This window comes from Talaromyces amestolkiae (genome assembly GCF_001896365.1).
Source record: "Talaromyces amestolkiae strain CIB chromosome Unknown scaffold5.1, whole genome shotgun sequence".
Classification (NCBI taxonomy): Eukaryota; Fungi; Ascomycota; class Eurotiomycetes; order Eurotiales; family Trichocomaceae; genus Talaromyces; species Talaromyces amestolkiae.
This window is the reverse complement of record NW_024468041.1, coordinates 1,390,566-1,418,282: the sequence shown is the minus strand read 5'-3', so window position 1 is coordinate 1,418,282 and position 27,717 is coordinate 1,390,566. Positions and strand designations below refer to the sequence as shown.

The window sequence follows — 27,717 nt, the reverse complement described above, 5'->3', positions numbered from 1 at the left end:
GGCCAATGAACGAGTCGATGATGGCCCTTAGTCAGGGTAAGTGCCTCAGGCTGCCAAGAATTAGTAATTTGATAGGGACGAGACCGGCCGCCCCGCACGCCGACGGAGTTGACGGAGTGAGTCTGTGGCTCTTTGCGGGGTGAGTCCGTCCCACCAGATAAGAACTTCCACTGGAACGTACATAATGAGGAACTTCAGACTGAATCAGTTGATGGCTGTTTCAGGGCAGCTTCAGCTGTGGCATGTCTTGCAATTAGTGTAAACAATGTACCACAGATCATACCACGCAGAGTGTAGTATATGTATGTAAGGTTGTAGCGGATAGAGACCTGGCATTCAATGGCTGTCTGCTTATATCGTGGAGATCGCATTCCAAACGGAGAGGAATTGTGCAATACGTGGTGCCAATCACACAACCCAATTGGCTCGATTCACGTGCAAATGCTCCTGTGGATCAGGTGATTTACGTATTGGATGAAGCAGGAGCGAAGCTTCTGTTTGTTTGTCACGCCGGGTGGCTACCTTCCTTCCTTGCTTCGTTCTTTTCTTTCCTTCCTTCTCCCCTCACCCCCTCCGACTCCCCCCACCTGCCGAATTGTCAGCGTCTACTACTATTTAATGCCCACTTCCTCGCCACTTCTCCTCTCTTCGCTTGTCTATATTTCTTCGCCTTGTACAACGCGTACTCCTATCCTCACTACCGAGTGAAGTATCACATTCCAAGAACAGACATACAAGATGGGTGAGAGCCAGTGTCCCGCTCACCAGCGTGTCTTGAAAGCCAATGTCGCTGGTGCTGGTACCAGCGTCCGCGACTGGTGGCCAGACCGCTTGAAGCTCAACATTCTCCGCCAACACAACCCCGTATCCAATCCTCTCGGCGAGGAATTCGACTATGCCGCCGCATTCAACAGCCTCGACTACTATGCCCTTAAGAAAGACATCCAGGACCTGATGACTGACTCCCAAGATTGGTGGCCTGCTGACTTTGGCCACTACGGTGGTCTCTTCATTCGTATGGCTTGGCACAGTGCAGGTACCTACCGCGTCTTCGACGGTCGAGGTGGTGGTGGCCAGGGTCAACAACGTTTTGCTCCCCTCAACAGCTGGCCCGACAACGTCAGTCTCGACAAGGCCCGTCGTTTGTTGTGGCCCATTAAGCAGAAATACGGAAACAAGATCTCGTGGGCCGATCTGCTATTGCTTACTGGTAACGTCGCCCTCGAGTCCATGGGTTTCAAGACCTTCGGTTTTGCTGGTGGCCGTGCCGATACTTGGGAAGTAGACGAGGCAGCCAACTGGGGAGGCGAGACTACCTGGTTGGGAAATGATGTTCGCTACTCCGGTGGCCAGGAAGGTGTTGATGCTAAGGGTGTCGTTTCTGGCGACAAGCATGGTTCTAAGGACATCCACAACCGTGAATTGGACAAGCCACTTGCTGCTGCCCACATGGGTTTGATCTATGTCAATCCTGAAGGCCCTGATGGCAACCCCGACCCTGTCGCTGCTGCCAGAGATATCCGTACCACCTTTGGTCGTATGGCCATGAACGATGAAGAGACCGTTGCCCTCATTGCTGGTGGCCACACGTTCGGTAAGACACACGGTGCCGGCCCATCAGACAAGGTTGGTCCCGAGCCAGAAGCTGCAGACATTAGCCAACAGGGTTTGGGTTGGAGCAACAGTCACGGATCCGGAAAGGGTCCTGATACCACAACCAGCGGTATCGAAGTCACCTGGACCAAGACTCCTACCAAATGGAGTAACAACTATTTCGAGTACCTGTTCCGCTATGACTGGGAACTCACCAAGAGTCCTGCTGGTGCCAACCAATGGGTCGCAAAAGACGCAGAAGACATTATCCCCGATGCCTATGACCCATCTAAGAAGCACAAGCCTCAGATGCTCACCACCGATCTTTCCCTTCGATATGACCCAATCTACGAGAAGATCTCTCGTCGCTTCTTGGAGCACCCTGACCAGTTTGCGGATGCCTTTGCTCGTGCCTGGTTCAAGTTGCTGCACCGTGACCTTGGCCCACGAGCCCTTTACCTTGGTCCTGAAGTGCCTGCAGAGGTTCTTACCTGGCAAGATCCTGTTCCTGCCGTCAACCATCCCCTCATTAACAATGACGATGTTTCGGCCTTGAAGCAACACATCCTCGCCACAGGTGTCAAGCCATCCAGCCTGATCTCCACTGCCTGGGCATCGGCTTCTACCTTCAGAGGTAGCGACAAGCGTGGTGGTGCCAACGGTGCTCGCATTCGTCTTTCCCCTCAACGTGAGTGGGCAGTCAACAAGCAGCCGTGGCTGTCTGAGACCCTTTCTGTGCTCGAAACCGTACAGAAACAGTTCAACGAGTCCCAGTCTGGAGGAAAGAAGGTTTCCATTGCAGACTTGATTGTTCTCGCCGGTTCCGCCGCCGTCGAGAAGGCCGCTCACGACGCTGGATTTGCCATCACAGTGCCTTTCACACCTGGTCGTACAGATGCTTCCCAGGAACAGACTGATGTCCAATCCTTCAGTGACATGGAGCCCATTGCCGATGGTTTCCGCAACTTCGGCTCATCCACGTCTCGCGTTCGCGCCGAGGAATGGCTTGTTGACAAGGCACAGCTTTTGACCCTCACTGCACCTGAGTTGACTGTTCTCGTCGGCGGTCTCCGTGCTCTCAACACCAACTACGACGGATCCGCTCACGGTGTCTTCACCAAGCGACCTGGCCAACTGACCAACGACTTCTTCGTCAATCTCTTGGACTTGAACACCGCCTGGAAGTCCGCTGGTAGCGTCGACCTCTACGAGGGTACAGACCGCAAGACTGGTGCCAAGAAGTGGACTGCCACTCGTAACGATCTCGTCTTTGGCTCCAACGCTGAGTTGCGTGCTGTGGCCGAGGTTTACGGTAGCTCTGATAGCCAGGAGAAATTTGTCAAGGACTTTGTGGCTGCCTGGGACAAGGTGATGAACTTGGACCGCTTTGACTTGAAGCAGAAGCAGTTTGCTCCTGGCCACCGCCTTTAAATGAGTAGTTTCCAAATTAGTTGCGTCTCCACATCGTGTTTGCTTGGAGTTGCTTTGAAAACTATAAAGAATCCGATGAAATTATGCAAGTCATGAATAATTTGTTGTTTTAAGCTCCGTGTTTGTGCTAGTTGAATGTACCTAAGCAGAACATCAGACAATATGAACATTCTCAAATTTCCAAATTTGATGACTAGGTAGATAAGGGTAGTCGTATTATTTGTTCAAGGTTTGGTGTCCCGCACTCGGACTTTGATAATGATTACGTCGCTCTGAGAACGCTCGGTTAGGGCTTCGGGCTGGAGTAAATTTGCCCCGAACAACTCCTCCCTCGATGTTGATCAAATGATCTTCTTTATCGAGTTGTGTATATGCATGTCTGCATCCAGGTCCGATTCGCTCTATTCTCGAGTTACCAGCCAGTGGTGATCAAAACCCACCGCAACGCAAGACTCGATGAAAAGGCAGCAAAGTCTTTTTGAACTCAGGTTTTGGCTGATTGCAGATGGTAGAAGGAATGACAAAGAAAGTTGAGTTCAAATGATCAATTTCCAGAACTCTTAGCTAACCAGAAAATTATTCTCGTGATTTCTAGGAAAATACCAACGCGAGGATACTCTGGATTAGTAGTTGGCGTCAAGTTTATCTGACTCATACGCCCTATCCAAACATTGACTCTTACCATTCGTCTGAAGTCCTCCAAACAGGCTTGGTATTATGTTTTCGTATATTCAATTTGAGAATATACCATATTTAGTCCCGCTTCTTCCATCTTTGTCGCCAATGCTTCGGTATTACTTATCTGATTGCTCAATTTGGCTGTCGATAAAAGATAATATGACCCTATCAATCCTTTAAAGGTCTTGTTGTTAATGTTGCGTTCTAAAAAATTCTCGCCGGTCCATGTATCTCTTCGCAACTGATGTTGCTAAAGAAAATAACCTCGGATGAGACTTAGAGCAAGCTCATGCCGGCAACGAGGGAAATGAAATTTGGACCAGGACTGCTCAGCAACGATAGGTCGGGATGGGAGGATGTGTACCTTCTTGTTCCTCATCGCTTATCTGGGTTATGAATCAACATTCATGCTATTCCGACTTTGATGATTGAATGCCTGCTCATTGATATCTTCTTCGCTTTACAGCGCCGGTATTAGCCCAATGAATTCACCTGTGTATTTTGTCCATGCCCAGAATACACGAGTTATCTGTTGAGTAGATTCTTGCAAAACGCTCCAAACACAACCCATTGAATATTCGATAAAATGAACGGTTTATATCACTTACTACTAGAACAAGTAGCTAGGCCCTAAGTCAACCTTACTGTATCTGAGAAAATGGCACCCCTTAAGTACACTGGTTGCAAAAACAAAGTGTTGCTGATGATGAGTCGGTATTACGCCCAAGCGTTACTAACATATTGTGCATATGACTAGGGCAGCGACTATCGAAAAACAAGAATGTTATCGGCAGCAAAGGAGCCTAAAAAGCAAGCTTTTATCCAAAGCTTATTTGTCAACAACAAAAAACCAATTATACTAAAGTATGTAGATGCAGTAATAGGAAATTGATGATCATAAAATATCAATACAAAGCCTTATTGCGCTAATCAAAGTGTGATACCCAAGTCTTCGGCAACAAGGGTAGCAGCCTTCTCGCCGATGGCTAGAGCAGTTGAGTATGTATTCGCTGCGACATTTTCAGGGCAAATCGAAAGATCTGTCAAATTGCAAGTCAGTCATATACCCTCAAAAGCAGTATCTTGGAAACACCAGGGTAACTGAACGTACCGACAACCTTCAAACCTTCAACGCCGTAAACGTTGAGCCTTTCGTCGACAACGCCACCATTCTCCCGTGTCTTCATAGCACAGGTGCTCATACTGTGCCATGTAGTCTCCACTGATTGGCGAATATAATCCCTAATAACATCACCGTCCTCGGGAGTATATTCAATGGGCACTAGAAATCCTTTCTCGGCAGAAAGATTATCCACATACTCGTAAGATGCCTTCGATCCAGATGGAAATTTGGGATGTGTGCTTTCAAGAGGTCCGCGATAGTGGGACAAGCGTCGCGCAATTTCTCTCTGAAGTTTGTAACCATATAGCATCTGCTCAACATCCGCTGGGTCGGACAGGTAGCCTGGGTTAAATTCCGGTGCGTCAAATGGAGATGTGGATTTGATGTGAATTGAGCCTCGAGAATAGGGGTAAGCAGTGTAAGGTATGCAAGTAAAATATTGCCCGCTTTTAACAGTTGAATGGTCACCGAGGTAGCCTGCAATGGTGGCAAGCAACATCATAGGTCTCTCTGGGCGGTCTCTGAAGTCTCTGTCGTAAAGCTCTTTGAATGAAGGCGCAAAGGACTTGATCTGCTCTTCCGATGGCCGAAGTTTTCCAAAGCAATCTAGACCATTCCAGCCAAGAATATACCGTTCTGGAGTGGTAAGTTTCTGTTTGAATGCATTTTCAAGGCTGAATCGCCCGCTGAGCAGTCCATCTATGGTTTGTTCCTCCGTCGCGGCGGACTTGTAAGTATACAAGACCAGGTTGTGATCTTGATAATCGGACCCAACACCCGGCAGATCACTTACTAGCGGAATATTCAGTTGTGAAAGCAGGCCCGAACTTCCAACACCTGAGCGTTCAAGGATTTGTGGTGACCCCAGTGCACCTGCGGCTAGAATGACTTGTTTGCGAGCATGAACAACTTGTGGTTCAGAGCTTTTCCCGGAGAAATATTCCACTCCATAAGCACGATTAGTTTCCTTCTCAAAAATAATTCTTCCAACTTTTACTTCTGTGGCAACTTGTAGCCCTGTATTGTTCGCATCCAGAATGGGATATAGAAACCCATGAGGAACATTTTGACGGAGTCCATCGTTCTTGTCGACCCAACTGCACCATTTCTTGTAAAATAATTGATGTTAGCTTTCGAATAAAAAGAAATTCAGAAACTGGGTAAGCTTACTCCGACAGCATTTGATGTTTTGAAGTCTTGAACATCGGCTACTTGGTCAATACCGATGGCTTCACAAGCCTGGAAGAAGTCTTGTTGAAATCCATCCTGCGCATTTGAACCCGCTGAAATACTCAATTCGCCACCATAACCATGAATGGAGGGGTCAACTTGGGGATCGGCGTTCTGAAAATTCTCAAACTGTATCGATAAACGTTAGCATGAATCTATAATTGACGATAGTAGAAGTAAGCATCGGTGATAACGAATATGCCAACATAACGCACCTTCTTGAAGAATGTGATCATCTCTTTCCCGGACCAGCCTTCTGTCATCCAATCATCAAAATCAATCTCCTGCGGCCGAACATAAACAAGGAAATTGATCGAGCTGCCTCCACCTAAACATCCTCCTATCGGAACAACAACTTGTCGACCGTTCAGATACTCAGACGGCTCAGCAGTGTAGAATGTAGCTGTCTTTGATCCTGGTAGAATATTGGTAATGAAAAGTGCCGGATTGACGATTTGTGGGTTGTCACGAACATCGGGGCCATGTTCGAGTATGAGGATTGACAGAGTTGGGTCCGCTTTGGCCAGTCTTGAGGCTACGACGATGCCAGTTGTTCCCCCTATCTAATTTAGGATGCCTGTTATGATATTGAATATAGACCTAAAGGAATACTTACCACCGGCAACCACAATATCGACTTCTTTAGGGATCTGATTGCTGATTGACATGGCCCTAGTATTGAGTGATAACCGACGAATGATGTGTATAATTTAAGAATTTAAGAAACAAATATCACTCGGGATTCATGGCAGTGATGGGTATGGCTATGTGCCTGGGGAAGGAGCCTTATATACGTGAATCACATGGTGACAGCCATGTGTAGTATATCTCTCACAACCACATATTTCACGGAATGTACGTACAGGGATCTTAGTAGCCTACCGCTTCTCTCAGACCCCTCATCAGATTATCGGAAGGTTGCTTCGACAATATGACAAGGAACAGTCAGCAAGACTGGGGTAAGAAATTTATGTAACGGTTAAAACTTCGTGTTTCAAGATAATTGGCTCATTCGGGTACAATTCCTATATCGTCTCGTTGTGATCAAGTCATTAAAAAGGAGGGGAAACGAGCTTTGCCGAGCACGGGATGGCTGGATTTGGGTGCCAAGGCTCTCGCTGCATGTTGCAGGGGATACAAAAGTTGTGTTGGCGGGGTCAATAGGTGATACTGTAATACTTTCAGTTGAACCTTCGAGGAATAACAAATACAATGTATTGAATTTATTGTGTGCTTGATCAATCTGATATTGCTGTTGAGCTCTAACAGTGACAGAAGAGAGGAAGGGCAAGTCAACCTCGAGCAGTACAGAGTTCTTCTGTCGAAAATTTATTCAGATAGGTTTCAGCTGAAAGGCATTCTTTGAACCATCCCAGGCTGATAAGACCCCATGGACGGGCTCTACCGGGTTATTATGCACGCATAACTTTCTGGAAGATGGGCACCCTACTAGTCCAGCTGCGACATCGCTTGCCAAAGATATACATGGGTATTGCCATAAGACAAATGAAAACATGAATACCACCGATGATGGAAAATACCTCCCGGGGACCCTGTGAAGAAATCCAAGATGCCACGAAATAATTCATGCCGAAAGAATAGATGTTTCTCAGGTTGATCGATGCAAAGGCTTCCGGAGCCTTGTCTCGATGGCAATCGGTCAGATATCCGTACACCGCAATGGTCATAAATCCGACGCTGAAATATTGCAGACCGTAAAAGAAGACCGGACCGATCCATGGATCTTCATTTTGCAAGGATATACCAAAGCCGAAAAATGACATGCCACCAAGGATAAGTGGCACTATGATAATAACCAGGCGGAACTCTGGTTCATACACACCGCCATTCTTCCGGCTCATATAGGTGATTACCTTATCAGCTGTAGGCCCGGAGATGAAAGCACCGACAATTGCTCCGATCAGAGGTGATATCGACACCAAGCCAACTCCCGAGACCGAAAAGTTGTATGGAGGAGCCATGAACAACTCTGCGAGCATACTTCCTACGACAATGAGCCAAGACGAAGTCAATCCGTATGCGACAAATGAGAAGATAACTTGTGGGAAGATCAGCATCATGATAGGCCTGGCAAGAACTTTGAAGAACGAATCGTCACAAACGCGACCATGATAGATCTTCAAGTCATACCAGTAGCTATGTTTGGCTTCAACAATATCGGTCGAAGATGCGCTTGTCTCGATATCTTCAACATTGGTTGCCTCCACTTTGCTGTCATCTATAGCTTGAGTTATCTTATCTTCTGTGCCTAAGTCCGTGTCGAAACTCGAGGGTCGGCGGTAGGCGGTCTCGGGGCAGAAGAAGAATAACACTATGATCCAAACACCGTACATAATGGCGCAAATTCCATAGGTCCAGTTCCAACCGAGGTCTTGAATAATATATCCTGAGATAATCGTTCCACCACCGACGCCAACTGAGAGACATAGGCCCCATGCCGCTAGACGGACGCCGCGTTGGTGCACGAAATACATATCAGCAATGGTCGACGTGACTAGCCTGCATTAAGCCGATTGATTAGCTATGTCTGTAGAGTTATTGAGATTGACGTCGTACACTTCAAAAGGCGACATTCCAATGCATCCCACTAGACGCGCTGCCAGGAGAGACTTGTACGAGTTTGCGAAATATCCCCAGGTACTGCTGATGAACAACAACAGATTGCCCAGGAGAAAAATAGGTCGCCGCCCCCAGACAACGGCCATTGACTGTGTGATGAAGCATGAGAATGCAATAACAAACAATCCCCACCCTAATCCACCATTGAGGGAATTGTACGACATGTTGAATTGTTCAGCCATCAAGGTATAACCAGGCGCAATCATAGGGCCCTGAATGATAGTTAGACTAATGTCCCCATTTATCTTGCGGAGAGCACAAAATGCCAGATGAAACCTTACCCAGGCACCGACAACTGCTGTATCTATGCAAATCAAGAAAAGCATAAAGTCCTTCTTCCATAGTGGCCAATTGAGGGGATCATTATGACTGTTTGATGGTTGAGGAACGAGCAAGATATCGGAGCTGCCTTTGGCATGTCGTAGTGGCGATGTGTTGATGCCTTGAACATCGGTCAATAGTGCTGTTCCAGGAACATGTTCCAGATGGCTGTCGTCTAGCACACCGAGACCCATTGTTAATTTTCGCTGGTAGTTCAGACTCTGAGAGGGGTGTAAGGAAGCTGTCGAGCGAGCCTACAATACATATTCCCAACCCGGGTTGGGGTACAGTAATATACTGACATCCCAGTGCTCCACGCCATTTGTCTAGACCGAGCTTTGCTTAGACACGGAGTAACGTTGGAGATTCTGGGGTAATCTGGGGAGAGAGACCCATTGTGGGGCATCGCATATGGCAGACACCGGACTCTAGAAAATGTCCCATAATGAACGTACTGATCGATTCAGAGATTGACATGGTAGAGTTGAAGTCAATATTAATCAGACTTCCAAGAGAACCCCACATAAGCTATAGGTCCTTTTGGGAAAATTCAACAAAATGGGGAGCTGGGGCTTGTAGGTGGTGTTCCAGCTCGGGTAAACCGGTTCTACCGGTGTTGCCCATATCTGATACACCTATCACTAGCACTAGTTCATCTGGACGAACGCCAATCAGAGCTGGGATCGAATTAAGAGCTCCCACGGCATTTCAAAGGCAGTCGATACAGCTCTCAATGCTTAGATCCGGGGCTGGATCGGGATAGGTATCCTCTAAGGCTGACTTGATTGTATTGAATATCATCCACGTGCGTCAAAAATACGTTCATCATTTTGCCGGGAATATGCTTTCCCGAGAACTAGGCCTATCGGTTCTCGGATGAAATCATGCCAGCTCTCTTCCAAGACACTCAGAATCGTTAGCATTAGCTTTGCCGCTCCTCCTTCGTAATACCAATAACGCTCCATGCTCTTGAGAATTATGCAGTAATATGCTAGAAGTACCAGACCCCCCGGATGGCGGTTGTAAAGAAGTGTCATAAACTCGGACTCTACGCGCATAGGCCATAATCCTAGGATTTTCCAGGTAGTTGCCCAAGAGTCGTTTTGCTGACGATCCATGGTAGCAAAGCACCGTGCCAGCAATAAAGATGCGTCGCCATATATTCGTACTTCGTCGTTTGACCAGAAATTCCTTCTAGAGGCGACATTCGAAAAATGAGTCCAGTATGGGAGATCATTGCCACCGTAAATTTCCGACTCCCAGGCAGTAGTCAAAGCGGCAAGAGGACCATTTTCAAGAAGATCCCATACATCGCAAAGCATCGCACAGCCATCCCGAAGAAAGAMAAGCCATAGTGGTACTATAGGGTCCCCTTCGGAATGTTTTACACTATTTGCGACAAAAAGAAGAGAGTCGGATGAATTGGCGGAAGAGGTGGCAAATGTGTAGACGACCAACAAATATGAAAATGTCATAATAGCGTCGCAGTTGTTGTTTGTCGGATTATCGATTGCTTCACGAAAAGCTGGAAGGGCACGATCTTGATGTGAACAAGCTCTTAGGATAAGCTCTTGTCGTTGCGGATAATTCATATGGATCATATATTGAGCCGTGCAAGCAAGGAGCCCATGTAGTAGGAATTTATTACTGTATGCAAGATCTGGAACAATATTTTTCCAGATATGTTCGGTTTCCTCGTCGTTTGTGAAGCTCTTGTAACTGGAAACCAAATATTGGGTTAATATCCAACAATCTACCGAGTCCAGACTGTATTTTTGCTGGATTTTGCTAATAAACTGCAACTCAGATGGTGATATGGTCTCGTCTCGAGTGTTTGAGACTATAGGCTCCAGACGCTTTGTAGGAGTGATTTGGACGGTGGCAATGCGAGATCTGGAATCTTTACTGAAGTACTTAAGCATATTACCCCGGAAGAACGTCTGAACTGACGTAGAACTCCAATCGCGGGTGGAGACACCCTTGCGGCCATGCTCTGCAGGCCAGTGAGTCTCCATGCGCTTTTTTGAGACGCATAGATAATCACAGCCTGCGAATTGGCATTGCCATCCCTTCTCAATCGGTAGGTAAGGCACTGGAAAGTCCTGCGGGAAAGGAGGGTGCACATCTTCTGGATTCTTCAGGCGTAAGGTATCCTTATACTTAACGAGCTGTCGGCGTTTGTTACTAGATAGATGATGAATATCCTTGAGATGACGAATTATAGCCGTTGGCTGCACGGCGTAACGACAGGATATACAAATGAGCACCTGGTGAGCTTCCAAATAATGAAAAAGATCAGTTGAAGACATATCGCTCAAATTAATGTCAGAAGCCGGATCTCAATGACTGGGGTATTGTCTGGATGCCTGGGCATGCCATCGGAGAGGAGATGTGCCGTGTGGGGACGCTATATCACGTGATCCAATTTTGAGCAAATCACATGGCGAGTGAGGGTCAGGTGCCTACTCTAGCCCTATTGAGGCCTAGTAGGATTTTGAACCCAAATAGCCCTAGCTCTAATGAATCCGAAATCCGAAAAGAACTTATTCAATAATCATTTCTTCATTCTAGGTCTGCTGTAATTTTTAACGAACGTTAGAGCTATGGGGCCATATCCTGACGAGTCTCGCTCTGAGTTCCGAGAAACAGTTGATCCTGGCCTAGCCCATCAAGGCCGAAGCTGGAAAATAGGGCATCATAATTGTCATCGCGGAGAGCAAAGTCAGGATTCAGCAATTGATCGATCGCATTTATACTTATGCCTTCTTGATTAGGCCATGTTTGTTCGAGTCTGGCAGGTTCGTAACCATTGGAATGTGATATGGATGGCATAGAATTATCGATAGTTTCAGGAGACGTGTAAGGCCTGACCATGTTATCTTGTCGTGGAAGTTCAGGCGGCCTCTTTACTTTCGTTCCGTTGCTGCCATTCGTATAGCTCACCGCTTTCAATATGTTTTGAGCACGTTGGAATAGCCGATACATCACCCCTGCGCTCCAGTAAGTGTCACTAATGTTTGCAAGGAACAGCATGCACAGCTGCAATTTGTTGGTTGCTAGGCCACTTTGAAGAGCGTTCGTTGAGCGAGAGTCATGTAAGTGAATTTGCATAGTTGGGATCAGTGCCGTAATTCTTTCAAAAGCGGATTAGTAACATCCAACCTGACCGTTTGGCTGCAGATCACTTCTTACATCATTGGCTTGATCACGTTCAAAACATTTAGCTGTATTATCTTTTCTAATGTCATATTTGTTGCTGATGCTGCAGCTCGAGCGCGTGTTTTTGCGATTTCCTGCCATGGAGCATTGTCGTCTGGCGTAAGTTCTACATTTACGTTAAGAACGTATGGCCGATATAAGACGACTAGCGTGCCCCTAAATCAAAAGTCAGTATCGGTAAGCACTATGAATGATATTGAATAATTTTGAGGCCATGCCAGTGAACATCCAATATTAGAAAGTACAGATACAGAACACTCACTGGTAAAAGAGATCCAGGTGGTATTTGTGGATAAGGACAAGGTCATCCGTGCTTGCTTGTGGGACTTCCATCTGCCCAACCGAATGTAAATCGCTCGCTAGCTTTTCTATTTCCTGTGGAGACGGCTTCGGACCTCTGACGCGATAATAGAGTCGTAGAATCTGTCCGAGATAAAAGCTGGTCTTCATGAGGCCGATCCATGTCTCTGCTAACAAATCAAGTTGACTTGGAACAAACACATCTCGGATTTTTGAATCTATGGCATACAGTTCATGAAAGATATCTTCTGCGCGTGGCATTGGAACGTCACAATCTTCGTCATGAATTCGCATAGGGCGACCTTTAGCAAGCGAAAGCCAGCGGTCGCGTATCACGCACGACCACCAAATTCGACAAACAAGAGGTCGTGACTCGATAGGCATTACATTGTGTGTAAATTGCGGGTCGCGGTGTATACCGATGCTTTGGGCGAGGGATATGGCGATACCAACCCAGTACCAAGCGCCAGTATGGTCTTGAGGATCGGTATACCAAAAGCTCAAGAGTAGCACGGATTGTATAAGTATCAACTTATCTGTACCCCGGTCTAGATCATATAGACACTGACAGACCACCATGGTCAGTCGAATGTTTTTTGAATATCTGTCTGCTGCAACCTACTTTTGCTCGTCCATACATGGCTTCTTTCATTGCTTTTCTCGACGCAAAGCCCGTTTTCTGTAGAGTTTCCTCGTCTAAAAACTGTAATCGAGATTAACCGCTAGATTTGACATAGTATTTAGCTGTTATGCAATTGTTCTTACATTGGCAGACGCCAGACACATGCTCCACATGAGTAGAGGGTTGATATTCTGGAAGCCATTATAATAGTACTCATCCAGAAACTCCTTCGCGTTGAGGATGGGTATCAGAAAGTGTACATGGCGAAAATAGCACCGGATAATTTCGTCTGGCACATCCTTAGGCAGGGTCACGAAGGCCCCATTGGCCCGAATCAGTTCTACTTCATGTGGCTTATGAGCTTCGGTTCTGGGTACCCGTGGACCTGTAGGGGGCTGTGCATCTTGAGGGGTGCCAGGATGGCAAAGATCGTAGACTGAGTAACGCGGCCCACGCTGGTCGCCTACGAGGAGACGTTATTCAGACATTCTGGTCAACATTTGGTACTGATCGAGATTTACCGATATAGGAGGATGGACTATCATCCGGTAAAAACTCTTCTTGGTGGACCGGTTCTTGTAGGTCATCGTGAGTATCATCGGCTATATTTGAGTCGGCGACATTGTGCGGAGCAGTAGTACGTGGGCGGCGTGGTCTCAGTCCTAGTTAGTATAACACAGCAGTTCATGTTGCTATGCTATATCTTACCGATGTTTTTTGCGTGGTAATACTTGACAAACACCGCTCTCATACTGGCAATTTGAACAGGGAGAGCCCGTTTGCGACACATCGCAGCGTACCTTGCGACGATGACACAGCTGACATGCAACTTTGGAACGTAATCGCTGAACTCTTCTGGAGCTATTGCTCGTGGCAGAGCTATCAATCTGGGAGGTAGCTCTATCCATCCAGTATAGCTCTGTGTTATCACTTCACCAGTCTATGGTCGATTCCCCCTCTTTGCCGCGGTAAAAGAGGAACCAGAAGGTCGGGAATCTGGGGCGGTCACGGCAATTATTTAAACTAGATATGTGGAGCAAGAACCCCGCGTTTTTTGTCGGTGAATTCGGTTAAGTCGGCACTTTTGTGCAGACTTTCGTTCTCCCACAATCTAGGTATGCAGTTGTTCGTAAGCTGATATCTCTAACAATGTTTGGCAAACCTAATTTTGTACTTCGTATTGCAATGGCTGCTGATTTTCGACCAGAGCTGAATATACGCTACGGATGTTTCGGTAAATAGCCGGCCATGTTGTAGCGCGAACAACATGTGGTCGTTTCATGGCATCGAAAATCTACCGGAGGGCTACCTAATGAAAGGTAGTACATATAAGAGTGGAGGAGATTCATGGATTTGTTCATGAAGTTTGAATGCTCTGCACTTGCCTGAAAACAGTTACAATTGTCGGGTAAATGCCAGATAAGTCACCATGGTCGTAAACGATCGATTTGAGAACCTTGAACTGCAGGGTGGACTAGCGAAGGACACCATTATGCCTGCAGTCGAAACAGTCGAAAATATGGGGAAGGAAAAGGCACACAAGGTCTTCACTCATGTGGAAGAGCGCAAACTCGTACGAAAGCTGGATCTCTGGTACGAACTGTTTCTTCAAAACTCTTTCGAGTCTCCTAACTAAATCATCACCAAACACAAAAGGATCGTCCCTCTCATGATGTTTACATATATGCTGCAAAGCTATGACAAAGGAATTTTGAGTGCAGCAACTCAGTTCGACCTCAACGCCGATTTAGGCTTGACTACAGTGATTGGGTATGAGGCGAATGGGACACCGATTACCAATAATAAAAAGTATTCCAATGCTTCTATGATTTTTTATGTTGGCTATGTTATTGGCACGTACCCGATGTCATACCTAGCGCAACGATTTTCTATTTCACGGGTCATTTCTGGTGCTACTTTTTTCTGGGGCATTGTGGTCATGTCGACCGCGGGTTGTATAAATTACGGTGGTATTATTGTCAACCGTCTTGTTTTAGGCATCCTGGAATCCGCAGTGGCCCCAACTTTCACTGTGCTGGTCACGTTTTGGTGGACGAGGGAAGAACAGGGTCTACGAACTGGTCTTTGGTACTGTTGCGTTGGGGTTGCCACCGCTATTTCGCCTCTGATCAACTATGGGCTTGGCCAGATACATGGGCCCCTAGCATCCTGGAAACCGATGTTCCTAATTCTAGGCGCCGTCACGACTCTGTGGTCGATAGTTCTCTTCTTTGGACTCCCCGACAACCCGATGGAGACCAAGGGCTTAACTGATGCTGAGAGGGAGCTTGCTATTCAACGCTTGGAACGGAACAAAGCTGGTACTATCACCCATAGCTTCAACAGGGCGCAGTTCCTTGAAGCATTTCGAGATTACAAAATGTACAGCTGTAGTTTGCTTATCCTCCTTACCGGGGTTCCCTCTGGTGCCATCGGCACATTCGGAACGATTGTGATCAACGGGTTCGGTTTCAGTCATTTTGAATCTCTGGCTCTTACGTGCCCAATCGGAGCTATCACGGCTCTGAGTATTCTCCTAGTCAGCTATGTGAGCAGGAAGTTCACAAACACCAGGTATCTATGCATCGGAATCTGTGTTATGATATCAATCGCCGGGACCTTAATCTGCTGGTTGGGTCCACGAGATAATAGAGGATTGTTGTTTGCTGGAATATTTCTCATTGCCGTACAGGTCGCATCGGGTGGATTGGCTGTTTCTTTGGCTGCATCCAACATCGCTGGACATACCAGTAAGTTCTACCCCCTGACTCATTGCGGTGTCTATCGAAAGCCATTGTCTAATTTTGAATGCATGATACAGAGAAAGCAACTACAAGTGCATCTACTTTTGTCGGTTATTGCATTGGCAACATCATTGGTCCCTTGATCTTTGGAGCTTCCCCAGGTCCTCTTTACCGTGCTGGTTTCATTGGCAGTTTTGTTTGCCTATGTTTGGTAATCATTATTGCTTTTGGCACTTATTTTCTCTTGAGGATTGAGAACGCCCGTCGCAATAGAATTAGCAGCGTGGGAAGCACACATCATTCTCTTGACGAGGACTTGACTGATATGGAAAACAAGCAATTCAGATATGTCCTATAACCTAGCATTGAATTGTTACACAGCTATAACCAATGAATTGTGATTCACTCTTTCAAACCTTGCTTATCTAGATTCGGCTTTTGCTGGATCACGGAATGCTAAAGTATGAGAGACCTTCGTAATCAGGCTGATACAGTACATTGAAGGACATCCTTCGAGATAACAGTAAGCGGCCGAAACGGTAACGAGAGCAGGCACCTACTATCTTATTCACCGGCGAACTGCGGTAAACTCGGCAGAACCTCATTTCCCAAATGCTGTCCCTCATTTATATGGGGCCTGCTGTACTTTAGTTTAATCTAGCGGGATGAATATCCCCGCATAAATCAACGTTCCCCGCATCCGAATATGAAATTAGTGAAACTGGGGCAGATGACCTTGAGAATTAAGAATTAGACCATTACTGAAAGTTTGACCAGCTGCTAGATAGGACTTTCCGACGGTTATACTGTGAGCTATCTTAGAGTTATTTGCTTATTGCTGGGACATGGTCACTAGCATATTACAGCCAAAGTACAATACTAGTGAATTTTTGATACTCTTCTGCGGTAATTACATTATGTCTGTCGTTCTGACATGGAAATCCGCTTGAAACTAATACAGTATGTAGGTACCTGGGTATGTGTCAAGCAAGGAGGTTGGTACATTCCGAATGCATAAATACTGAGTATGAGCCTCTTCATTCTTCATGCTTCATACTTGTTGAATATTAAAAGCCACAATCAGAAGTCTCAAGTCATAGTTGCTCTCATTCCTTCTATAATTTTCTAGCCCCAGTCGTTCTTCATTTGTTCCATCTTTGAATCATGTTTTGCCATGCTAAAGTGACTACCTGGTTGCTTGTGCTGGTATTATCAGTTTGCTCAAGTCCAGTCAGCATACGCGCAAACGGTTGTGGAAAGAATCTACCATCCGGCCAGGCAAAAGGAGGCACTTATAATGTCACAATAACCAGCACTGGATTGGAACGTAGCTACCTGGTTTTTATTCCCCTCGACTATTCGTCAGATGCTGAAACTCCGGTCATCTTCTCGTATCATGGAGGCGATAGGACGGCGAAGGATCAACTGGAGCTTGATGAGTTGACCAGTCCTGAATTCAATACACATACTTTGGTAGTCTACCCCCAAGGGATCAATGTATGTAGCTGACACTATTAATGGTACGTACACGACTAACATTGACCCAGGAAAAATGGCAAGGTGTTCCAAATGACACAACAAACGACATTCAATTTACCACGGACATTTTAAATCAAGTTGAGAGCCGTTATTGCATCGACCAAGGTCGAGTTTGGACGACTGGAAAATCGGATGGTGCTGGATTTTGCAACATATTAGCTTGTGATTCGGACCTTTCTCTTCGGTTCTCGGTCTTTGCCCCCGTCTCCGGAGCGTATTATGTTGACAGTGAAACTTGTGACCCGGACACGGTTTCAATTCCGTGCTCTCCAGGACGAAAAGATATACCTTTTCTCGCGTTCCACGGGGGTAATGACACCACGATCGCATATGCGGGCGGGGAACGAAAGGACGAGTGCTTGCCATCCATACCACACTTTATCCAGGAATGGGCAGCAAGAGATGATCTACCTACTCACAACATCACAAAACCATTAGCCACTGACACTGTGGTGTACAGTTTTGGTGATGGTCTTGTTGAGCTTGTGTACGATTCTGTTATTGGGCATGACTGGCCTAGTACGGTTCCAAATTCAGATAATTCGGTAGCCGGTCATCATCCAGCATCGTTCAATGCGACACCAATAATAATGAACTTCTTCGAAGCTCATTCTGTTAGCAGGCTTGGTGCCAACTATTAGCAAGCCGGCAATTGCCTGAATATATGAAGACCCGTCTTAGCTACGGGGCTCGTGCTTCGATTGTTGCTTCTAGTTCGTAGGAATCATTACATTCATCTCTTAAAGAGCTGGACAATATTTTCTTTTTTGTCTGTCATCAGGACTTATTCTAAGCATAGATTCCAAAGTGTTGATTTAAAAAGTTGGAATGAGCCCCACAACGATCAGTGTATATATTTATCTCGATGTGCGTCAAAAACCAGTCCCTTTCAAACTCAATTATACTCGGAACTCAAAAATGATTCCAAAAGGAGGATGCACACAGTATAAATGTAGAATTCCGAATCAAAGTCAAAGAAAAGGGCAATTAAAGCGATTATCTTCAAACTTGTACCGAAGTACCGATCATTGACACCGCGGCAATTTCGGCAATTAAACTAGGGTTTGCAACCACGACGATAAGTGCCCGGATTGTCAAGCTTCTTGACAACAATTTATCATATGTAGTTCTCGCATCATAACAATGAATGAACGCATAGAACTTTCAACCTAATTTAAACTACCACAAAATGGAGCCGCGCTTTTCTCTCCCACCTAACACGCCATTATCGAGCAAGAAAGAGCTGGTGATTGGTGGAGTTCGAGTCTATGTTTACGGCTTAGAGGAGTTGAAATGCAGCGTTGATGATAATATTGCTATACTATATCTTGCACATAATAGGACTCGCACCTATAAAGTCACAGAAGGCGTTGCACATGAAGTGCTACATCGATATCAGACAGATGGGAAGCAGAAGAAAGCGCAGCTCATTGCTGTGACTATGAATATGAGAAACCACGGGGATAGAGAGGTAAAAACATATTTTACATGCTCCAAGTTTTAAATCCTGTGATATTGATCAGCATTCCCCCTTTAGATTTCTCCTCAGGCAAACCGAACTTGGGCGGACGGGAATGAGAATCACGGGTATGTGATGTACTAATCAAATCTCGTTTTCACACATAGGCCTAACTTTTGTCTTAGGCTAGACCTTCTCTCTATGATTGAGGGATCTGCACAAGACTTCAAACTGATCATGGACTTCATACCAGCATACCTACCACAGTGTGCCTGTATATACAATATTATGGGCGGCATCTCTCTGGGCGGTCATACTGCATGGCGCATTGCGTCTCTAGCTCCGGGTCGACTGCATGGCTTCGCAATGGTCGTCGGCTCACCAAATTTGGCATCGTTGCTTCTCAGTCGCCTAAACATTCAGACTGATATATCGGATATCGACTCACTAGAATACAAGGAATTATACGAATTGATGAATCCTCAGCAACGGCGGATGTGGCCAAACACCCTCGACAAGCTGGTTCGTGATGGAGACCGGGTAGTGACTGAAAGCTTCCCGACTGATGTGCCCTTACTGTTATGCAACGGGAAATACGATACATTGGTGCCGGCAAAATACACGGAAGAATGGGTAGCGAGGAGGAAACAGTCTAGAAATATCAAGTTATTTGTACAGGACAACACCGGTCACAGTTGCACGAAGGAGATGGTCGGGATGCTAGCGATATGGCTCAGTGATATGTTCTGCCAAGATGCTTCTGCACGACTTTGACGACAGGCCATTGAATTTAGTGGCAGAAATTATGCTAATCAAATGGTGTGCCCTTTTAAGGTGCCKGATTCGTCGCATAGTTATAGAAGGCTCCTCGCTAGATAATTCGGCCACCGAAGGAGAGCCGCCATGGGAAATTGAAAAGAATATCAGCCCCTATAGAACCAGAAATTATTCTGACCTACGTAACTTATTCATTCACCATTTGACTCAAGGACAATGCGAATACCCTAATCCTGGAGCATGTGTTGTCGCGCTATGCCGGAACGGGACCGTCGCCGCTCTCAAAGCAATCATTATCATTGCACTCCCTTAGTGCCAGGGTCTCCACTATGTATCCACCGCGACCTTAATAGCGGCCAGCGCTAACCGGAACGGCACCGACTGCTTTTTACTTTGCATTCCAGCATCAACATCCTGAATTTATTCTTCGAAGTACATCGATTTCTGCAGAATTAGGCAACTGAGATTATGAATGTGCGTCTCATTGGTGAATATTCAACACACGAACGAATTGACGGTCCTTTTGATTTGAAATCAAGTGAACCGGCTCGAAAGATGCTGCAGCATAAATATCCAGCCTCTCCTTCTCTCGATAGTCAGAGTTATAAGTTCTCTACATCCCATACAACATCGACGTCCTTATTCCTGTACAGACCCTGATATCTGCAACACTACCTATATAATCAAGGCTGAATCTCCATATCAAGAAAATGCCCAGCAAATTCCATCGAAGCGTTCTCGTCACAGGCGGAACCGCCAATCTCGGATATCAATGCGCGATCAACCTTGCTCGGAAGTATCCCGACTATCAAATCGTCATAGCATCGCGATCCGATCCTAATTCTTCCGCCGAGAGCATCAATCGCTTACTCGGCCAGAAGAACGTCAAGTTCCTGCCCCTAGATTTGTCTAGTCTTGCTCAAGTACGATCCTTTGCGGAGGTGTGGGAAGCCAATCAGTTCCCTCCAATTTATTCGCTTGTTTTCAATGCGGCACTGCAATTTCCTGGGGATGTACAGTATACCGGCGATGGATTCGAAAAGACCTTTGCCATCAGCCATATCGGCCATGCTCTTCTTTTTTCTCTTCTGCGCCATCACTTAGCCGATACGGCCAGAGTGGTCATTGTCAGTAGCGGCACGCATGATCCAGCTCAGAAGTCTGGTCTGCCGGATGCGCATTACTCATCCGCAGAAGAAATCGCTCATCCCAAAGGCGATGCCTTAAAGAACAACGGCCGTCAGCGTTACGCTACAACCAAATTGACCAACGTGTTGTATAGCTATGCCCTCCAACGACGATTCGAAGCCATCAACAAGAAGACAGGAAAAAAGTGGACGGTCGCGGCATTTGACCCAGGTCTTATGCCCGGCACTGGACTTGCACGAGATGCCACTGGGCTCGAAAAATTCCTGTGGCTCAAAGTTCTGCCTAGACTCATGCCGCTCCTGCGCCTCCTGATCTCACCAAACATCCATACTGCGGAATACTCTGGGCAAATGTTGGCTCGATTAGTGACTGAGTCAGATGAGGAGATTGGTAGTGGGAAATACTATGAAGGAAACAGGCAGATCAAGTCGAGTGACGTGAGTTACGATCAGGACAAACAGGAGGATCTATGGGAGTGGACGGTCAAGACACTCGCGAAACCCGACTCGGAAACATTTCGTTTTGATTTGAAGGATTTGCTCTGATTTAATTTTCATATATCATCTTTCAATGTTTATTTTCTAGATTTTGGGTTTTGTATGAATAGCTTAATGAATGGATCAATGCGGACTTAATAACGGCAAAGTAATTGCCGTCTTACAGTAACTAGTAAGCACGGAATTAACATGCAATGCCCGAGTGGACAGAAGACACAAGACTGGAAGCATGATCTCTAAGTCCTCCTATGCTGTTAATACACGATCTAATACTCGATCTTTTATTCAATCATTATAAGTTGTCACCATGACGGATAACATGCGAAGGGAAGAGCGCTCAACGCTAGCCTGATTGGGAAGTGAAATCCGACTCATTCTTATCAGATCGAGATTAGCGTTGCGCGATTCATATAATCTCAAACTGTCAACACAGTGTATATGCAACAATCTTACATTCTGGTATCATCTCTCATCCGTTTTATGGCAGTGCCGACCGATACTTTCGACCGACAAGATGCACCTCAAGGGTATAAATAGGACCTTCCACCCCCTCATCCCAGATTTCTATCTCATCCATCGATCATAATTCCTTCTTTATCTGACTCCAAATGCTGTCTTGTCTAAGACGATCCGCTATATCACATTTCCCCAGACTCTTAACATATACATATCTTCCCAGATACATACATTCTCAACCATTCAAGATGCCTTCCAACAGCGCCGCCTGGATCACCGAGGCCAAAAAGGTCCCTTTCGAAGTCAAAGAAGCTCCTCTGTGGACCCCTAAGGAGAATGAAGTTCTCGTCAAAAACCACGCCATTGCCATCAACCCTGTCGATGGCAGTGTCCAGCAGTTCGCGTATCTCCCACTCGAATATCCATCGATCCTCGGCACTGATGTCGCAGGAGAAGTCGTCGCTGTTGGACCAAACGTCACCCGCTGGAAGGAAGGTGACCGCATCATTGGTCACGGTTTGGTTCTCTGGAATCTAAAACCAGAAGGTGCGGCGTTCCAGAACTATACTATTGTGGCGACCAACATGGCGTCTGAGATTCCGGCGAATGTCGCGTTTGAGGATGCGGTTGTACTTCCTCTCTGTCTCTCGACGGCTTCGACAGGTCTTTTTCATGAGGATTATCTCGGTTTACAGTTGCCTACGTTCCCAGCCCAGAAGCCCGTCGGCAAGACTCTCGTTATCTGGGGTGGCGCCTCTTGTGTCGGTAGTAATGGTATTCAAATAGCCAAAGCTGCAGGTTACGAGGTTGTTACCACCGCATCAGCCAAAAACTTTGACTACGTCAAGAGCCTAGGCGCAGATGTAGTTTTTGACTATAACTCCCCTACTGTTACCAAGGACATCCTCACCGCCCTAACCGGTAAGACTCTGGCTGGTGTTCTCGACTGCATCGGCTTTTCCGCAACACCGCACTGTCTCGAAATTGCCGAGAAAGCCGAAGGAACCAAATTCGTGGCTACTACCAAGCCTCGCTTCCCTACTCCACCTGAAGGTGTTGAGATCAAGCACATCCGCGGTGATCTTCTCGTTACAAATTCGTTGGGAAAGTCGATCTACGAGGACTTTTTGCCAAAAGCGTTGGAGGCAGGATCGTATGTGGTGGCCCCAAAGCCGACTATCATTGGAAAGGGATTGGAGCGTGTTCAGGATGGCATCCATGCGATTATGAAGGGTGTTTCTGCGACTAAAATTGTTGTTACTTTGTAATTCTTAGTTGGATCTGATGTACATTGACCTCTACCTTCTTATAAACTCGAATATTGTGTTACAATCTTGTTTATTGAATGTATCAAACGAGTAGACCAACCAGAAGTATCATACAACTACCAGAAAGGTACTCAAAGTCTATGTTCGGAGCCTATGATGTAAATTAGCAGATGTTCCATTTTTCCCAGAGACGTAGATTAAGAGGGAACGCACTTGAGCCAGGATTGAAGCCTGCCCAATTCCCATATTCTGCGCTATCCATCCCAGGCACCTCTTTAAATAATCCTGTGTTGGTTGATTGACAATATCGAGATGCGAAGTAATAAATATGGAGTGCATAAGCAACAATCCGCCTACTGCTCTTCCTGGATTCTTGATCGATGTTGAAGTATGTACCTCACGCGAAAAACCGTGCAGATCTTCAATTAGATGGAAAGGAATCGAAGACAGCATGCCGTCAACCAGAGAAGCGGCGATCTCACTTTCGGCGTCTGGACTTCTGCCATCATTGAGCGCATTTGACAGTTTTAGAATTAAATCGACCAGCAACAAGCGACTGGCGCGGTAGACGTTCCACACAGTAGACATATAAAGATCAAAGTAAGTGTCTACCTTTCCGGGCCAAAATCCTACGTTACACCAAGATAGTCCGTGATTATCCTCAATGTGGAAAACTGTGCTTGGGTGGAATGACTTTTCTCTAGTCTGTTCCCACGTTGAGAAAGCATGATCCAGATCTACTGCTTCGTTTTGTAGTTGATAGAGTGTGTCACCGAGGAAGGCTGGAGAGCCTTCAAGGAGGGTATTTGCACGTTTCAAGAGCGAGCCGAGCGAAAGGAGAAGATCATCCAACCTCCTAGCGTATATTGATGAGCCCGGTACCGTAAAAATAGCATCAGTATGCCTCTAAACGCGTTTTAGTTTTCACTTGACACAAGAGAAAAGAAATGAAATACCTTGGCTCCTTTGTGTGACAGGGCTGAATGACCACGATGCACCGCTTCGACTAGGTGAAGCGGGGAGTTTTTTATTCCAAGCAAAGCAGCAACACCCCTAGCGTGTGCATTGTGGTATCCTGGGTACAGTTCATTTCCAACAATAATCTAGTTCCAAAGTTAGTTGCAAGTATGGTAAGCATTAAGAGAATAGAATGCAATAACTACCTCATAAAGACCTAAAAGCATTGCTACACATAAGGAATTTTCACGTTCAATTGACCCTGAATCATGCATTGCAACGGTGAATCGCGACAAGACATCTTGATATAGTACGGCCGATCGATGTGACAATGATGGGCGATTAAGGCTGACTCCTGTGCTTGCATATGCAACAGCTTGACAAGCTATCTTAAGCAGGGAGTCGGGTGCAACGTCGTAAAACTTCTGTTCGAGACCCCTCAGAAAGCCCGGAGATATGCTGGTATTAGATGATGGAATGCAATATTCGTGAAAGAATGCTTGCAGGGCATATTGATCGGCCCTTTCGACCTTGATTTCCTTGGGACAGGCATCAGGCGGGAGAGTCGACATGCCAGGGAGAAGTTCTCTCTTCGGTAAAGTGCATTTCCTTGCTATTAGTTTTTCTAGCGCCGAGCCGTGGGCCCGTTGCTGTTTACTGCCGTATTGGCGAATCTGATAGTCTTGAGCGGCGTGTTCGTAACCGCCACATGTCCGGTTTGAATTGCGACATCGCAGGCAGGACTGTGTTCAGGAGTCAGCTGTTTTGTGTCTTATAAACCATATAGTGGGCTCTAGTTTAATATCTGCATGCGCATAAGAGCCAGGACACATACCGGACGAGTTTCGTCGCACTACAGGGATCAATGAGTGGATCAGTCAGCTGCTGAAAACAATTGCCACTTCAGATAATCGTAATGTGCACGGGCAGACATACCTTCTTTCGACGTCTCTTGCATGTCAGACAGGCCTTGGAGGGCCCTAAGTTGACCATGTTTGTTTACTTGAGTCACCGGAGTTTAGCGATCGATCATATAGCCCGCAGACCCCAGAAAAGTCGCGAAGCAGTCACTAAGAGTTACGTATATGACCGCTCGATAGAAGGGCGGAGAGTTTGCGGGAAAAAACCACGTAACTCCGTGAAGCGACACGAGATTGTAGAATAATTTGTTGGTGACCCGAATGACTAATTGATCTTGTTGTTAGAAGCTGAAACTTGAGAAATCGGGGCAGGAAGGCCTGAGGCCATCACCTGAATGGGTTAGGACTGAGAGTCTGGTGCGCGGACAGAACTGCTAAAAGAGGCTAGCGTTGCGCAATGCTGAAGTTTCTGTTTGTGGTAGTTTCAGCCGCATCTCCAGATATCTCCGAGAACACTGATACCATTTTACCTTTTGACTGATGCAATTTTTAAAAAATATCACCAATTCTGGGTTCAAAAAAATATATTGCTTTATTAAACTTTCAGAATGGTGCAACATATAGCGACTTGGCCATTCTATTCTCCATAGATTCTCGTCAAACAGTCAATTCCTGCTATTATCTATATAAGCAATGCCTTCGTTGCGGCTCSTAGAGGGKACATGTGTTCATTGACGGATCATAATGAATGTTTGTTTACTAAAGAACAGATCGGCTCCGGACAATCTGTAATTTCCTTCATAACTTTACCTTTGTTCTGTCAGTTACAGCCTTCAATTGCGAGACCTTGAAAGCTTGTTCAGAAAGCCGCAACATTTCTGCATCTGAGCGTTTGCTCCGATAGCTTTCCCAGAAACCTTCTTCCTCCATCCACTTCGAGAACCATTTTTGAATCCAGCCAGAAGCAACAGTCGCACTCCAATCGACATCTTCTAGTACAAGTGTGTGAGATCCTTTTTCCAAAACAGCTTTGGCAACCATTCCCTCTTTGACACCTCCACTGCCACCAACTCCGGTGCCAGTAGCATTAAGCTTCGAGTCTTGCTCGTCGAGAGGTGAAAGGTAGCTTTTCCCACCATATACCCACAACACACTTGGGCGAATATAAGGCAAATTTTGTGCGGCGATATGGCATTCCGGTCGAGAGTAAATGTAATTACGTGTCGAGGCAAAATTCCAGTCAGGCAGCAGAAGTCTGTCTAGACCAGCTGACTCGGGCTCAAGATTCGGTATAGTGTAACTCCAGGCCTCCTGATGCTTCGATGTTGTTAAAGTAACAGCAGCTGCGGGCACGCTCGGATCAGTGTCAGGATTGTATAACCGTGTAGGTACTGATCGAAGTCCGAAGTCAAGGTATCGATCAACTACACGAGAATCCCATTTACGGAGTGATTTGCGCAGGGCTTCCTGTGCTTCCTGCCTCGATGGCCATATATCTCTTTTCACGGCAGCGAATTTGGCGGGATTGGGTCCTGGAACGGCTCTGTCGACGATCACCGGTTCATATAAAATTAACGTGGATAGAAGTCGTGGATGAAGAACAGCCAAGTGTACGCTTGAAGCTATGTCAATTTAAATCTCCAGTGACGCATTACAGAGGTACAATGGCACTTACAGCTGGGCACATCCCATGCTATGACCAACGCCAATTATTGGTCGAGGCATTTCCTCACGAAAATGGTTGATCATGTGTAAAAGATCCCGAGAATGATCAAACCAGTTTGCTAGAAAATCTATTAGTAGAGGGTTTGGTTCACAGATGTGAGGGCGATGTAATGATTAGAGTACATACTCGTATCACCTTGAATATCCTCATTCAAGATGCCGCTTGCACCTTGATTTGATATGTCGGCGACCCATATTGCACGGAGAGGAATTGAATTTGTCTTCAGTTTGGTATATAAATCCTCCCATAATGGTTCGTATAGTTCCTTCTAGCTGTCAGTACGTGATTTCACCCGGATCGAAAAGAGAGCAGAGTAGAAACAAACCTTCGGAAACCCCGTCCCGTGAGTCCCAATGATAGTGATTGCATTTCTTGGAACCAGGCTGGGCCGATCCTTAGGAATATATTGCTTGATAGCGAGTTGTACAACAGTCTCTTGAGGGCCATTGATGCTATGAACATACTCGCGAATGTGCTGACCCGGTAGGACGTGCTCCACAACATTGAATACGAAACCCATTGTTTAGGCGGTTCGTGAATCGCTAGTTTAACAACAGATGGAGCAACTGCAAATGCTGTCTCTAGATACCTTTTGCGGAGAAGAAAAATACAGGCTCAAGAGCTCGGGGCTGATGGTGGCCCTTTAATGAGGCTGTCACTGCATCATCGCATTTTCTTTGTCTTGAGTGCTAGAAGTTCCCCCAGATCTATATTATTGGTTAGGCTTCATGAAGCTAGACCCATCCGAGACTAGCCTTTCCACTTTGGGCAGTTGCGCGACACTTGGAGCAGGTTCCAACATGAACATCTTATTTTTCTTTGATCCGATTGGTTTGGTTTTCTGCGGCTGAGATTTGATCCACTCTTGCAAACATTTAGCGTGGTTGCAGCTGGGATGTTTTTTCCAGCTTTGTACGTACTACGTACTCAAGCATCGCTGGACGTCTCAATTTGACGAACACTCTTTATCACTACCAGATATATGGCTTCAACGTACGACCATACTTCGGTCAAAATCGTGGATATATTCTGAGGTTGTGGGCAACGGCATGCACAAAAAAAAAATAGAATACTCTACTCTAATACGGGTAAAGCAACGCATCTCACCCATCAATTGATCTTCCAGTA

General features: G+C 46.1%; 9 protein-coding genes across 9 annotated transcripts; 5 read left to right on the top strand and 4 right to left on the bottom strand.

Annotated features, from left to right (window-relative positions):
• Nucleotides 1-738: 738 nt before the first annotated feature.
• On the top strand, nucleotides 739-3,024 carry BHQ10_003566 (uncharacterized protein; the record flags this gene model as incomplete). The annotated part of the gene is made up of 1 exon (XM_040875836.1): nucleotides 739-3,024. The coding sequence occupies one exon, from the start codon at nucleotides 739-741 to the stop codon at nucleotides 3,022-3,024; it is 2,286 nt and encodes a 761-aa protein (XP_040732070.1).
• A 1,608-nt stretch (nucleotides 3,025-4,632) lies between these two features.
• BHQ10_003565 (uncharacterized protein) lies at nucleotides 4,633-6,723 on the bottom strand (the record flags this gene model as incomplete). The annotated part of the gene is made up of 5 exons (XM_040875835.1): nucleotides 4,633-4,742; nucleotides 4,814-5,933; nucleotides 5,996-6,184; nucleotides 6,271-6,614; nucleotides 6,672-6,723. 5 exons carry the CDS (start codon nucleotides 6,721-6,723, stop codon nucleotides 4,633-4,635), a joined length of 1,815 nt encoding a protein of 604 aa, XP_040732069.1.
• Nucleotides 6,724-7,467: 744 nt separating this feature from the next.
• On the bottom strand, nucleotides 7,468-9,210 carry BHQ10_003564 (uncharacterized protein; the record flags this gene model as incomplete). Its single annotated transcript, XM_040875834.1, has 3 exons — nucleotides 7,468-8,575; nucleotides 8,633-8,907; nucleotides 8,977-9,210. The coding sequence occupies 3 exons, from the start codon at nucleotides 9,208-9,210 to the stop codon at nucleotides 7,468-7,470; spliced, it is 1,617 nt and encodes a 538-aa protein (XP_040732068.1).
• A 2,407-nt stretch (nucleotides 9,211-11,617) lies between these two features.
• Nucleotides 11,618-13,947, bottom strand: BHQ10_003563 (uncharacterized protein; the record flags this gene model as incomplete). The annotated part of the gene is made up of 9 exons (XM_040875833.1): nucleotides 11,618-12,149; nucleotides 12,209-12,391; nucleotides 12,498-12,705; nucleotides 12,765-12,837; nucleotides 12,896-13,099; nucleotides 13,158-13,238; nucleotides 13,301-13,620; nucleotides 13,679-13,819; nucleotides 13,866-13,947. 9 exons carry the CDS (start codon nucleotides 13,945-13,947, stop codon nucleotides 11,618-11,620), a joined length of 1,824 nt encoding a protein of 607 aa, XP_040732067.1.
• A 639-nt stretch (nucleotides 13,948-14,586) lies between these two features.
• Nucleotides 14,587-18,081, top strand: BHQ10_003562 (uncharacterized protein; the record flags this gene model as incomplete). The annotated part of the gene is made up of 4 exons (XM_040875832.1): nucleotides 14,587-14,750; nucleotides 14,814-15,731; nucleotides 17,233-17,398; nucleotides 17,449-18,081. The coding sequence occupies 4 exons, from the start codon at nucleotides 14,587-14,589 to the stop codon at nucleotides 18,079-18,081; spliced, it is 1,881 nt and encodes a 626-aa protein (XP_040732066.1).
• Nucleotides 18,082-18,629: 548 nt separating this feature from the next.
• BHQ10_003561 (uncharacterized protein) lies at nucleotides 18,630-19,673 on the top strand (the record flags this gene model as incomplete). The annotated part of the gene is made up of 3 exons (XM_040875831.1): nucleotides 18,630-18,911; nucleotides 18,978-19,027; nucleotides 19,085-19,673. The coding sequence occupies 3 exons, from the start codon at nucleotides 18,630-18,632 to the stop codon at nucleotides 19,671-19,673; spliced, it is 921 nt and encodes a 306-aa protein (XP_040732065.1).
• Nucleotides 19,674-20,386: 713 nt separating this feature from the next.
• Nucleotides 20,387-21,370, top strand: BHQ10_003560 (uncharacterized protein; the record flags this gene model as incomplete). The annotated part of the gene is made up of 1 exon (XM_040875830.1): nucleotides 20,387-21,370. One exon carries the CDS (start codon nucleotides 20,387-20,389, stop codon nucleotides 21,368-21,370), a length of 984 nt encoding a protein of 327 aa, XP_040732064.1.
• Nucleotides 21,371-22,026: 656 nt separating this feature from the next.
• On the top strand, nucleotides 22,027-23,046 carry BHQ10_003559 (uncharacterized protein; the record flags this gene model as incomplete). Its single annotated transcript, XM_040875828.1, has 1 exon — nucleotides 22,027-23,046. One exon carries the CDS (start codon nucleotides 22,027-22,029, stop codon nucleotides 23,044-23,046), a length of 1,020 nt encoding a protein of 339 aa, XP_040732063.1.
• A 2,615-nt stretch (nucleotides 23,047-25,661) lies between these two features.
• On the bottom strand, nucleotides 25,662-27,109 carry BHQ10_003558 (uncharacterized protein; the record flags this gene model as incomplete). Its single annotated transcript, XM_040875827.1, has 4 exons — nucleotides 25,662-26,406; nucleotides 26,539-26,656; nucleotides 26,716-26,857; nucleotides 26,915-27,109. The coding sequence occupies 4 exons, from the start codon at nucleotides 27,107-27,109 to the stop codon at nucleotides 25,662-25,664; spliced, it is 1,200 nt and encodes a 399-aa protein (XP_040732062.1).
• Nucleotides 27,110-27,717: the final 608 nt, after the last annotated feature.